This window comes from Suillus bovinus (assembly GCF_016758785.1).
Source record: "Suillus bovinus strain UH-Sbo-P2 chromosome Unknown EDB93scaffold_69, whole genome shotgun sequence".
NCBI lineage: Eukaryota > Fungi > Basidiomycota > Agaricomycetes > Boletales > Suillaceae > Suillus > Suillus bovinus.
Window position 1 is genome coordinate 119,215 of NW_024542125.1, and position 11,882 is coordinate 131,096.

At 47.2% G+C, this 11,882-nt stretch overlaps 8 protein-coding genes across 8 annotated transcripts; 6 read left to right on the plus strand and 2 right to left on the minus strand.

Annotated features, from left to right (window-relative positions):
- Position 1: 1 nt before the first annotated feature.
- EDB93DRAFT_795643 (ribosomal protein S3Ae) lies at positions 2-1,304 on the plus strand. The gene is made up of 5 exons (XM_041457508.1): positions 2-187; positions 243-309; positions 366-446; positions 496-1,043; positions 1,098-1,304. The coding sequence occupies exons 1-5, from the start codon at positions 173-175 to the stop codon at positions 1,155-1,157; spliced, it is 771 nt and encodes a 256-aa protein (XP_041303847.1). The 5' UTR covers positions 2-172; the 3' UTR covers positions 1,158-1,304.
- Positions 1,305-1,511: 207 nt separating this feature from the next.
- Positions 1,512-2,222, plus strand: EDB93DRAFT_1092129 (phosphoribosyltransferase-like protein; the record flags this gene model as incomplete). The annotated part of the gene is made up of 4 exons (XM_041446416.1): positions 1,512-1,571; positions 1,631-1,900; positions 1,952-2,027; positions 2,077-2,222. The coding sequence occupies 4 exons, from the start codon at positions 1,512-1,514 to the stop codon at positions 2,220-2,222; spliced, it is 552 nt and encodes a 183-aa protein (XP_041303848.1).
- A 336-nt stretch (positions 2,223-2,558) lies between these two features.
- Positions 2,559-5,894, minus strand: EDB93DRAFT_1242475 (glycoside hydrolase family 47 protein; the record flags this gene model as incomplete). Its single annotated transcript, XM_041452018.1, has 14 exons — positions 2,559-3,265; positions 3,325-3,493; positions 3,543-3,884; positions 3,946-4,104; positions 4,151-4,275; positions 4,335-4,461; positions 4,515-4,594; positions 4,656-4,740; positions 4,792-4,952; positions 5,004-5,049; positions 5,099-5,435; positions 5,487-5,505; positions 5,648-5,700; positions 5,752-5,894. The coding sequence occupies 14 exons, from the start codon at positions 5,892-5,894 to the stop codon at positions 2,559-2,561; spliced, it is 2,553 nt and encodes an 850-aa protein (XP_041303849.1).
- A 147-nt stretch (positions 5,895-6,041) lies between these two features.
- Positions 6,042-7,454, plus strand: EDB93DRAFT_1170225 (uncharacterized protein). Its single transcript, XM_041450320.1, has 7 exons — positions 6,042-6,131; positions 6,193-6,310; positions 6,370-6,671; positions 6,724-6,909; positions 6,960-6,995; positions 7,047-7,100; positions 7,154-7,454. Exons 1-7 carry the CDS (start codon positions 6,072-6,074, stop codon positions 7,358-7,360), a joined length of 963 nt encoding a protein of 320 aa, XP_041303850.1. The 5' UTR covers positions 6,042-6,071; the 3' UTR covers positions 7,361-7,454.
- Positions 7,455-8,103: 649 nt separating this feature from the next.
- EDB93DRAFT_796292 (uncharacterized protein) lies at positions 8,104-8,790 on the plus strand. The gene is made up of 3 exons (XM_041457509.1): positions 8,104-8,378; positions 8,431-8,690; positions 8,744-8,790. The coding sequence occupies exons 1-2, from the start codon at positions 8,215-8,217 to the stop codon at positions 8,648-8,650; spliced, it is 384 nt and encodes a 127-aa protein (XP_041303851.1). The 5' UTR covers positions 8,104-8,214; the 3' UTR covers positions 8,651-8,690; positions 8,744-8,790.
- EDB93DRAFT_796364 (uncharacterized protein) lies at positions 8,786-9,997 on the plus strand. The gene is made up of 3 exons (XM_041457510.1): positions 8,786-8,821; positions 8,873-9,520; positions 9,571-9,997. The coding sequence occupies exons 2-3, from the start codon at positions 8,928-8,930 to the stop codon at positions 9,683-9,685; spliced, it is 708 nt and encodes a 235-aa protein (XP_041303852.1). The 5' UTR covers positions 8,786-8,821; positions 8,873-8,927; the 3' UTR covers positions 9,686-9,997.
- EDB93DRAFT_797105 (uncharacterized protein) lies at positions 9,639-11,272 on the minus strand. The gene is made up of 5 exons (XM_041457512.1): positions 10,658-11,272; positions 10,430-10,601; positions 10,333-10,377; positions 10,025-10,286; positions 9,639-9,971 (listed from the first exon to the last, which is right to left on the minus strand). The coding sequence occupies exons 1-5, from the start codon at positions 10,866-10,868 to the stop codon at positions 9,750-9,752; spliced, it is 912 nt and encodes a 303-aa protein (XP_041303853.1). The 5' UTR covers positions 10,869-11,272; the 3' UTR covers positions 9,639-9,749.
- Positions 10,779-11,861, plus strand: EDB93DRAFT_796751 (uncharacterized protein). The gene is made up of 6 exons (XM_041457511.1): positions 10,779-11,231; positions 11,286-11,359; positions 11,409-11,432; positions 11,487-11,605; positions 11,658-11,807; positions 11,857-11,861. The coding sequence occupies exons 1-5, from the start codon at positions 10,996-10,998 to the stop codon at positions 11,778-11,780; spliced, it is 576 nt and encodes a 191-aa protein (XP_041303854.1). The 5' UTR covers positions 10,779-10,995; the 3' UTR covers positions 11,781-11,807; positions 11,857-11,861.
- Positions 11,862-11,882: the final 21 nt, after the last annotated feature.

The following is an 11,882-nucleotide window of genomic DNA, read 5'->3' on the forward strand; positions in this document are numbered from 1 at the left end:
GTGGCGTGAGAATGTACTGTACAACTATCGAAATAAGGTTCAAGCCACCATCTTAGGGAGCACAACAAGACCAAATTCTATAGCCGTTACACACCTAAACTCTGTAGCTCGTCCAAGTGCCGGCTCATAACGACTAGCGGTCTGCTCCCCACCGCCAGCGCACGAATTCAATATGGCTGTAGGAAAAGTATGTATTGATTTACTTTCACCAGAGGGGTATATATAACTCTTCAACTTTGTAGAACAAACGTCTGTCTAAGGGAAAGAAGGGTATCAAGAAGAAGGTCGTTGACCCTTTCTCGCGCAAGGGTGAGTCGTATTCTACATTCCCTGTATTCTGTCGGGTTAACATCATAATCATCAAGAGTGGTATGATATCAAAGCACCCTCCACATTTGAAGTCCGAAATGTTGGCAAGACCCTTGTCAACCGATCACAGGGTTTGAGTATGTACAAAGTTCTGTCTGTCAAACACACAACCTGATTTCTCACTAGAAAATGCCAGCGACTCTCTTAAGGGCCGCATTATCGAGGTATCCCTCGCCGATCTTAACAAGGACGAAGAACAATCATTCCGTAAGATCAAACTACGGATCGATGAGGTGCAGGGAAAGAGCTGTCTCACAAATTTCCATGGCATGGACTTCACTTCGGACAAGCTACGCTCCCTTGTCCGCAAGTGGCAAACTCTCATCGAGGCACACGTCGACGTGAAGACAACCGACGGCTACCTCATCCGCCTCTTTGCTATCGGTTTCACCAAGCGTCGCCCAAACCAGGTTCGCAAGACTACCTACGCCCAGACGAGCCAAATTCGCGAAATCCGAAAGAAGATGTTTGAGATCATGACCCGGGAAGCGTCAAGTTGTGACTTGAAGGAGTTGGTGCAGAAATTTGTGCCAGAGGCTATTGGACGGGAGATAGAGAAGCACACCCGCAACATTTACCCTCTACAAAATGTCTACGTCCGTAAGGCAAAAATTCTCAAGGCACCCAAGTTCGATGTCTCGAAACTGCTTGAGCTTCATGGCGAGTCGACAGACGTAAGTGACAACCATGCTTGTCTTACATGACTGGGGCTGACACCAATGTTGCAGGAGACAGGCACCCGCGTAGTGAAGGACTTCAAGGAGCCTGAGATTCTCCAATCTGTTTAAAACTCTTTTTTACTCGTCGTCTACCTTTGTACCTCATCATATGACCATGATCACTCGCAAGTACTTATGCTAAAAGGGTGTTGAACAATCTATGAGCATCATGACAATATGCATCAATCTGTTGCGAAACAAGTTTCAAATTGAAATTAAGTAGTATCAGAAACAAATCAGAACGCCTACCAAGTCGCTGTGACATTCAACACAAGACGGTCAATTTCACTCGGAGTTCACGCGGAACCAACTCGAAACGGTTCGCTTTCTGATACCCGTCAGGGTATTATATAAAACGTCGACCAATCTCCCTGGTTAGCAACCACCTTTTTGCAACCTCAGCAGACTATCTTATAGTACACCATGGCTGACGTCGAGTACCTGCAAAGCATCCTTCGATGCCATCCCGATTTTCCAAAGAAGGTTTGTCAAAGCTCTATTACTTCAGTTGCGAAGAAAAGTTCAACGTGGTTCCATTCCAGGGAATCAGGTTTCTCGACATTTTTCCCATACTCCGCAACCCTATCGCATTCGAGACGCTCATCACCCACTTTGTCCATCATATCACGTCGCAAACTATACCAAAATCACTGCACAAAAAGGTTGATATCGTAGTCGGTTTGGACGCAAGAGGATTCCTCATTGGCCCTATCATCGCACTGCGACTGGGAGCATCTTTCGTACCTGTTCGCAAACGAGGCAAGCTCCCGGGCGAGTGTGTCTCAGCTACCTACGAGAAGGAGTATGGCGCCGTGAGTTATATATAATTGGGCGTCAAATACGTTCTAAGTTACGTCGTACAGGATACCTTTGAAATGCAATCAGATGCGATTCTACCCGGGCAGTCCGTGGTTATTGTAGATGATCTCATTGCCACCGGTGAGTCCAGGCTCTCATAATCTGGTGCCATAATTCATACCTTTTCTAGGTGGCTCTGCCAAGGCAGCTGGTGAGCTCGTCAAGAAGCTAGGCGGGGTGACAGTCGAGTATCTCTTCATCATCGAGATAATGTTCCTTAAGGGATACCAATGTTTGGATGCTCCTGCCTACTCTATTATTCAATTCTTGGATTGAGTTGCTGGAACGTTCTCTTTATTGATATTTTATACCGATACCCGTCCCCATGGTTAGTGCTGTAGATTTCGCTATAGATGAGTTCATATAGGCAGAACTTGTCATTGTATAGATATATTTTTGTTACGTCAACACAGGCATATTGCCCACAATTATAAAGTTGACCTTGAAGCAGCGCCAGCAGTGCATCCAATAGTAAGTACTAGTAGCGTTGTCTTGAACTCGTGCTTGAAAGTGTTCCATTGGGCCAGCACTGCACGCTCTATCAGCCTTGACAGTACTTCGTCTCCCCTAGCCAGGCCTTTAGAAGATATCGACTGGAGCTCAATTATCACCTTATATTATTAGTCTAGTATTTAGTAGAGGATGTCCATTGATGTACAGGATTTGTCCAACTTCCCCTGGCGTCGGATCTATTACTCCCTCTGTCCATGCTTGCGCCTCGGTATCAACAGCAAACATGACATGTCCGTAGCCAAACATCCCGGCAGCGTCTACCATGGCAGTAACAGATTTGCCAACTGTATACGGCAACAGCACTAAAGCGACGTTGCTGAGGTCGCCCGCAGCAGCGATCTCTGCGGGTGAAGCAGAAGGATTAATAGGAGTATCCTCGTCGCTGACAACAATGACTCCTGAAGCGCCTGCATCCCGCGCATAGACCAGCTTTTCTAGGAATGCACATTCACCACGATGGACGAGGACGGCGTTTCCGTCGAAGTTGGTTTCATAAGGTTTGCATCCGAGGGGGTTGCCTTTGTCCTGCTGCACCTCTGTACCCTCCCAATAACCGAAGAGAAGGGTGTCGGAGGCGTCAGGTGCAGCCAAGTCTCCACCGAACTGGGCAGTATAGGCATTGACGTACGTCTCCCCATTGAAACTCGAAGCTCCGGGTTGTGCTGTGAGTACTGTGTCAAACGTATCAAGAAAGATACGGAGTTTAACGTCCTTGCTACGGTAAGTTGGGCGAGGATCTGGAGGGTTCCAGAGTGCCGAGTCGTTGACATACACTATTTGTCCTGTACGGACGGCGTGTGGCCCAACTAGTACCATATTCCACAAGTGAGTTCACTGGCCAGTTGAGGGGAAAAGGATGCCTTACGCTTCGTGATGTCGTAACCTTTACGGTCCAATCGACTGACAACGTGGGCCCGGATGCCAGTCACATTGTGGAGAATAAAACCATCTGCCACTGTCTTGAGTTTGAGGGGGCTAGGATTAGGATCCTCGGGCACCACCTTGCCACCGGGTGACATGATGAAATCAAAAGACTGCTGAAGGATGTCACTGCGACGGTAGGATGTCATGGAATTTCCTTACATATAAATCAACTTCAGGGATTGCACACCAGCCATCAGGAGACCAGTGGTGCTCATCCAGAGCCTGTGATCGCAATCCGACCAGGTATCTGGCATAATCAACGTCTGCTCTTGAACCGACGCCTCGGATGAGGCCACTGATGGTCCCATCAGGCAATAAGTCCTGTACAGGTTCATACAGGGGGCATTGGTGGTTCTCCTCGCCACGCATCTTGCGTCGAATACGAGACATAGGCTTCAGAACTTCCCTTGGAAGTGATAGAATGTGCCCTTCGGTGGTGAAAACGTAATGCGAATCATCTTTGTGTAGCGGGTTGTCCTCGTCAAACAAAAGGTACAGATACTGAATAAATTGTGATAAGTACTAGGCAGCGCTTCGGCATGGCCAGATTTTTACGACAAACCTTGAGTGTTTCTGATAATGCAAACGACTCCATCCTGTCATCTCTGGCATTGGTCCGCAAATCTTGAATACCAGTCAACCCGCAATTCACCTTGGCGCGGACAATTAGGTCTCTCAAAATACGTTCACCAACATCTAGATAATACGGATCTCGAGTGGCCTGTCTGATCATGAGCTACAGTATGCGATAAGGAAGACAGACCGACCCTATAGAGGTACCACGTCGATTCGACGAACTCTGGTCGAAGCGGGTATTGAAATGACGTTGCTTGCAGATAATGAGCGTCCCATATTTCAGGAAGACCTGAATGTCGTCTCCAGATGTTCCAGTCTGTCCCAAACCAAGGATTATCAAAAAAATGTTATCTGAGGATGGTAAGAAACACTTACATGTCATGTGGGATTTGATGGCATTTTGTATATCACCACCCAGGACTTGCAAACCAGGCCAAAAAGCAGATAGAGAATCAATTGTGGCATATGCTTGATCACCCGTATGTATGTTGATATTGCGAAACTACAGAAGAACTTGAGGGAACCATCAAGATAAGAAAGGATATCACTGCTCACCCAATGACCGTCCGGAGAACGGGAATATCTCATCACAGCGGCATAACCTTCATGCCATACATCAAGAAACTCTACTTCACCTGCAGGATACCCACGGGTGGTGTCAAAGCATGAAATACACCAACTACTTTAGGAACGCACCACTCATTACATACCACTTCAGGGCATATTCATAGAAAGAATCAACGCCTGCGCCGATTCCTGTTACTTCTGGTAATGTCCACGTCTTGTAGATTCTAGTTAGAAGCGGGAGGTAATGTAACCAGGCTGAGCTCACTCCTGTCCAAATATTAATTGTGTTGCCGACTAAACCGATATCAGATCTTCTATTCCATAGTGCGAAGAAAGCTTTATATGCCGCTTTCTCGAAGCGGTCGTCTCCAGTGAGACGACTGAGGGTAGCCAATTCTAGTATCAGAGAACCAGCGCCAGCGGTGCCTAGAATAACTTTAGTCTTAAAGGTAACGGATCTAATTGTTGGTAACAAACAAGTTTCAAGGGATTCTCCCCGCTGAACCCCGTGCCGCAAGTTAACCTGCAGGTGGTTGATCCCGGAAACTACAAAGACACAAGAAGATACGCACCCTAGCGAAAGGCAGACCAGTAGGGGTGGAAAATGCAGGCAATAGTCGATTCCCAAGATCATACGCCATTGTCAGAAGCTGACCACGATACCATGGGAGATAAAAAGGTTGGCCGGGTTGACTTGCAAACATATGGCCAGATAAAAGTCCGCCTAACACCCGTATAGTGGTCTCAAATACTTGTGGCTTTGTGTTGACGTCGAACGACACCCAGTTAAGGACATTTTGGACCGCGTTCTGAAACCCTGGAGGATCGTCTAGCACAACCAACGTGTCTAAAACATCAATGAGAGTCAGGGAGTAGTTTCCTGAAACGTCATTATGTGCTATATTTGCGCTGTTAGGTACGTCAAGCAACTCGAAACCAAATCGAAACCGAGACTCTTACGGATTTTCCCAATCTGGACCTCTACCAGTGCAAGACAATGGAGACAGCTGGAAAGAAAATGGAGCACAGAAAGAGTACTAGCTCAGAATAGGCGAACCTCGTCCAGTGGAAAAGCTAGTAATAGATGGGCGACATGCATGAATTATTTGGACAAGGCTCACCGTGGGACATGTAATGGTCAAAACCATGGTACCACAAGTCTTTTGTAGTTGCTCTGGATAGTTGTTTGCAAGATTGAAAGCAAATCAGTAAGTAGTGTACACACCTGAGTGATCTCTTGCGCTCAGAGGTCCAAGCAGTTTCCCGGTGAACACTTGTGTTCGTGCTTTGCCGTGCGTCGACTCTGTTACTTGGAGTAATCAAGAGGGCAAAAGCAAATGTGCAAGAATAGCGTTTTTTCCATGTCATGCTGCAGAGAAAAATCAACGCCCGTCACAGATTCGGATCGGTAGACGTGGAATGGCAGCGTCACCGAACATCATGTTCGCGCCGTTGATCACGTGGTCGTCAGATTGACAATTTGAAAGGCAAATTGACTAAATATCTTGGCTTGCTCAAAATCCATCATCCGACATTTATATAAAGATGAGCTCAAGTATCGCGGACGTATCCAGCAAACTTGGAGAATACATGATAAAAGGCTGGGTCAGGTGATTTCTTTTTCCTGCATCAGCCGCCCATCTCATTTTCATATGGTTCTTCATAGGTGTTGACAGACACAACATGCTCGTCCCCAGCGTGTCCTGGCGTTCCTCTCATGAGGTCACCTAACAATGGATCACCGGTAACTCACATCTGCGTGAATTGCAATGGTCCTCAACAAGGTAAGGAACTTTCTTACCGTCGTATCCTAGCCCAATGATACAGCCTGCCTTATCCACAGCTACATCGACACAGTCTAATTCTTCATCAACAAATTCTTCATCAACCTATGAATCTTATTCGCGACCATCAACCCCTCCTACAGAATTATCCAGCGCATTGAGCTCCCCAACGTTTGCCCCTCCCATTGACACTGAAGAGACAATCCGCAGGCGGCAACAATCAGACCAAGCATCTGCAGAGATTGGAAAGCGTCTTTTGAAGGGATGGGCGATGCTTGGTGAAGAATGTCCGAACATCAGGTGTTACGGTGTACCTCTTGTAAGACCTCCAAAAGGCGGAGAGGAGAGGGATCCTCGCAAGGTGAACTATCATTGTCAGTTCTTTTATGTAGCAATTGTTTATTTGAATCTAGGAATGCGTTGTTTGCGGGACAATCTACGTTACTGATGTCTCTGAAGGGTGGCAGCGCCTCGTCCCAGCTCCACCTGCAATTGAAGTAGGATCTAGTTCAGGGGCTTACAACTCTATGTCAAGTGCTCCGGTGACACTGGGCTGTCGTGACAAAGGAAAGGCAGTGATGCGCAATATATCTTCACAGGTACCAGAGGTTCTTTTACCCGCCCAGATTCCCGTTGACATAGATCATAGTCTTCGTCATTACTTCCTGCGTCAAAGTCATCAAAGGTAGCTGTCTCTCGAAGTAATCAGTGGTCAAGTAAGTTGATCAGTCATCAGTTGACGATCGATATTTCGCCCACACGAGCCTTGGCCAACAATAGCGAGCATCTGGTCAGTACGGTTCTCACAATTGTTTTATGCCGCTCTCTGACGATCTTGTGTAGCATGCAAGTGTTCCGTCTATCAATGCGGATACGGCGTATTCCTCTGCTCAGGTACTCAAGCTATCTTTGGATGCTATGTCACAAAGACTTGCGCAGATCTGCGAAACCGCAAATCAAATGGACGTGGCATCTATCGCATCAGCTGCAGATGCCATCAACAAGGTTGCACAGGCATTGTCCCAAGTAAGGCAACTAGAAGAACATTAGATTTATCTGGTCACCTGTTTGATGGTAGAACCTGTTTCATCAGTTCCTGTATGATAACACTATTTAGTGGAAATGAGAATATCTACCAGACAAGTGGGTTGTGTATGCGGGTTGTTGCGGTTTTCTCGCCATCTCCCGTATCATCATTGGAGATTAGTTCTAAACGCAGTACAAGTATTTGACATGCTGTAGAAGCACCGAAGAAGCTCTTTTACTCATGGCGGCCTCGTGTGCCAGCATGCTCCAATAAATTCCCAAGCCTTTGTCCGTTCTAACATCACAGCTCTCCAACATATCGGTCACGATGCCATTCAACATGTTCAAGGCATTCGGAAGCTCTTCTCGCAATCATCGTCCTGATCGCGCAGTCTACAACGATTACAGCGAGGAGTTTCCAAAACCAGATTATCACCAACCCATTCCTCATCCACAACTGAGAAGGCATGAAACGCTTTCAAGAAAAGTAGGCATATGAATCTGTTATAATACTTAGGCTGATCTCTTTCGATAGAGGGTGGAGCCAGTAAGCTCTGCATTCCATTGTATATAGCTACCTAAAGCTCAATTTCATCATGATTGTGGACAGGTATTCACTCCTGTTCCATCACGTGCACCTACTGATGGAGATGATTACTACGATGGCTACGTTCGGGTGGACAACCCTCAGACTATCCTAGGGGGAACTCTCAACGCCCGCCCCACGAGGCCAGAAAATTTGTTGAGCCCCGTTCCATCTGTTGAGCGGGACGATGCAGACAGTCAATTTTCGGAAACATTTTCTGAACAAGGACATAATATACATAACCCCCCACTGAGGATGCCAGAGCCTGCATCTTTACATCCCCATATACGAGATGGAATCACTCGAGCAGATTCTTTTAGCTACGGCAATGTTTCGGGTCGTCACATGCCTGACGACCCTGCTATCACCCACATCGACAGATCGAATGACTCAGGGAGCGATCACACTGTCGAGGCGCCAAGGACGCCAATGTCTAATCACTCTCATACGAGAGCGGTGTGTTATACTTTTCATCTGTTTGCCTGTCTGTCTGACAGCCACCTTTCAGGCTTCTATACACACGCCGGGTGGTTACCCGGCGAAGACCCCCACTAATATATATGCGGACGGCCACGAGGTTTGCATTTGATATACGTTTTCCGACAACTGTAATGATTGCTTATAGACTCGCCCGATACGATACGATGAAATCCACCCAGCTGGGCACGGCCGGGCCTCTCACTCAGGTAGTCGTGGTCCTATTTATTACATCATCCCTGGCGGGGTGAGTGTCATATTCCAAGATGAATACGGGAATGAAGTTGCAAGGTAAGTTCTGGTTGAGTACTGTGATTTCTGGCTTGCATTGAAGTTGATCGAAGAGTTGGTGATTTCAGCGGGCGCCCAACACGCTCTGCACCCTTTGTTGTGCAGGATAAACATGGGCGTGAGCTTTACAGGTGCGACAGTGTCATGCTGGTTTTGTAGTTTCACTCAATTGTTGACTATAGTTATGATGGCAGCGATCACGAAAGGGGGGACCGTCCCAGAGATCCACGAGTGATCATGGTAGATCCCAATCAACGTAGTTCAAAACGCCCAAGGTCTGCTATGCACAAGCAATTCATGATGCTAACTTTGATAATGGTTTATAGTAGTAGCAGGAGTTACTCGTCCCAGCACTATCACTCCGATCCCTCTTATAGGTACCAGGATGACTACTCGTCCAATAAATACCACTCCGATCCCTCTCACAGGCACCACGATGACTACTCGTCTCATAGATATCACTCTGGTCCATCATACAAGCACTACGACGACTACTATCATGAGCACAGGGGTAGAGCCTACAGGGATAGAGACTACAGAGACCCCTACCGGGACAGAGAATATAGAGATCCCTACCGGGACAGGGAATACAGAGATAGGGAATACAGAGACAAGGAATACAGAGACAAGGAATACAGAGACAAGGAATACAGAGACAAGGAGTACAGAACACGGGATCACCGAGACAGACAGCCGCGAGATAGGGGCTACCATGGAAGGGATGATTGGCAGCCCGAGGACCAGCCGCGAGGATCACACTCATCGATGCACAGATCAAACAGCCACCGCAGCCATACTTCGTCGAACATGTCCGAAAGGCAATTTTCACAGTGAGTGACCAAGCAAAGCAACGAGGAGCCAGTTCTCTGATGATCAGCAGGGCTCTTCCGGATGACCGCCAATCCAATTCCAGTCGGCTGCGTGACGGGTCTCATCCCCAAGACATGCACCCCATCGAGGAGATCGCTGATGGGATGCAATCCCTCCAAATTTGAGAATTTCATTGGGGAGCACGTCTGCTGTGCATGATAGATAATTATTGTAATGCTACCACTGACATTATCTCCGACCACGACTTGTATTGTGCTTGTGTTTGGCAGCGCCATGCACCCCACGACCGGTCACCGAATTTATTTCTTCTTTACTAAGCTTCAGCGTTCCCCCATTAAACTTGCCCACTCCCATCCCGAGACCCCTGACTCGTTTTTGACGGTCTGATGACCCAGATGATGCATCAAACAATCTCTTGAGAGTAGGATGGTAGTTTCCCAGGTTTTTGGCCTAAACGCAAACTGTTAAGATACGATTAAATGGAAAGGTGTGGTGAAACGAACCTCCTCCAGCTGTTGCTTCTCTCGCTCGCCCTTCTTCCTTAACAGTCCTTCTCGCACTCGCTTGGAAGCCTTATTTCGTTCCGCAGCGCGAATAGAAACTTCTCCCTTGCCAAGCTTGGCCTTCCCTGCAAGTTCCAAGACACGACCGGACAGTGCTTTATCTCGTTCTGCATGCGTCAAGTTGAGTGCAGGGTTCAAAGACCCAGACAGCAATTTCGTGTGAACCAAGCGATGGAGGAGAGCGTCGTTCTGAGCATTTGAGCTGGAAAATTTTGTAAGAGAACAAATTTATGATGTCGAGGACTCACATATCCTCGTCATTTTGTGTGTCATCCTCGTCTCGATGTGGGGCCCTATCGGCTTCTGTTATTGTTGTAACTTTAATGACTTTTGAAGACTGTTCACTCCTGTATCAGTACACAAAGGTGGTAATACATGAGACTTGCCATGAAAGCTTTTTTCTGTGCTTTCGAGAACTGTTCTGAAGACTTTTGCCTCGAGTCTGAGAACACCACTACATCTGGTATCTTGGTAGAGGAACTGGCGGTAAAGCCGTCATCGTATTCACAGGGAGTATCTGATGATAGAGCCATTATAGTAAACGAACGAATAGCCGCCTGGATGGCCACAAACCATCGTCGTTATTTTCTTCGGATGGGTAAGTTGAAACAGTTGTATTGCTGAAGCCTCCCCACTCCTCAAAATCCTCGTTCTCAGGTTCCTTTGGGGACTCTTCTAGTCTCTGTCTCTTCCTAGGGTGTTGGCTGAGATCGAAGGAGTTTAGAAACTGTTGACCATGTGCTTGTAGGAGGTCGAGCAATCTAGCTTCCTCGTCTCCCATCATCGACTGTCAGGAAGGCTTGTGGGAAGGCTTTGCATTGCAAAACCTTAACTGGTAATTCCGGCGGCAAGACATCCATGACTTCGTGGCGGGACTTTGGAAATTGGAACATAACTCAAATTCACGACCAATGGCTAGGAAGCGTCAGACAACAGAGACAACACCCGAGCAGAAACCTTTAGTGGAGATATCCGAAGACGAACAGTGGCGCTTGATAGAACAAACCGGTGTTCTCAGGAAGATATCTGATACACGAAAACCTGGGGAGACTACGGACGATGTCGAACGACTCCCACTTGCTGACGAGATCTTCAACGCGGTCGTATTCATCATGCCGCTGACCTTCTTTCTCATCATGATGGACATGTGAGCTTATGCCTGGTACCTGCCTCCCAACTCACTTCCTGTTGTTTTGGACAGCCTCATACATCAGCAGTATGCACGGCAGCCAACTGCTAGCGAGATTGCTGGACGGCTTCTCACGAACTTCCCCAGTACGTTCGAAATATGCATGGATAATCTTTGATGCTCAAAGTCGTACAGTTTTGTCCATATTTGTGTTCTACAGTGAGCATAATGGATCTGTGTCAGTTTGGATTCCTTCTGACTGATCACCTCTAGCCACGCGACACAAGGCTAACCCTCGAACACAACTCGCTCTATTCATACTCTCCCTTGGTGTAGGCCCCCGAATGATATGGCTTATCAATCGTGGATCATGGCTCGTCAATATGCGGCAAGTGTGTTACGTCCTGTTTCCATAAAATGCCTCGTTTACAGACCATCCCTAAGTGTCCGCAATTCGCATCAATATGGCTGTATACAATTGTACAGTTGAACTTGAATTGGGCTATTCTCAGCTTAGTGATGACAGGAGTTTGGGTGTGGTTCACAGGAATGAAAATCGCTTTGTGATTCTGTGTCATATGGACGGACCGGACCGTACGAACCATGTCAATCGCGCGAATAGATAGTGGCTTACTAGCATCAGACAGATTCCCTTAGATTGATATCCAT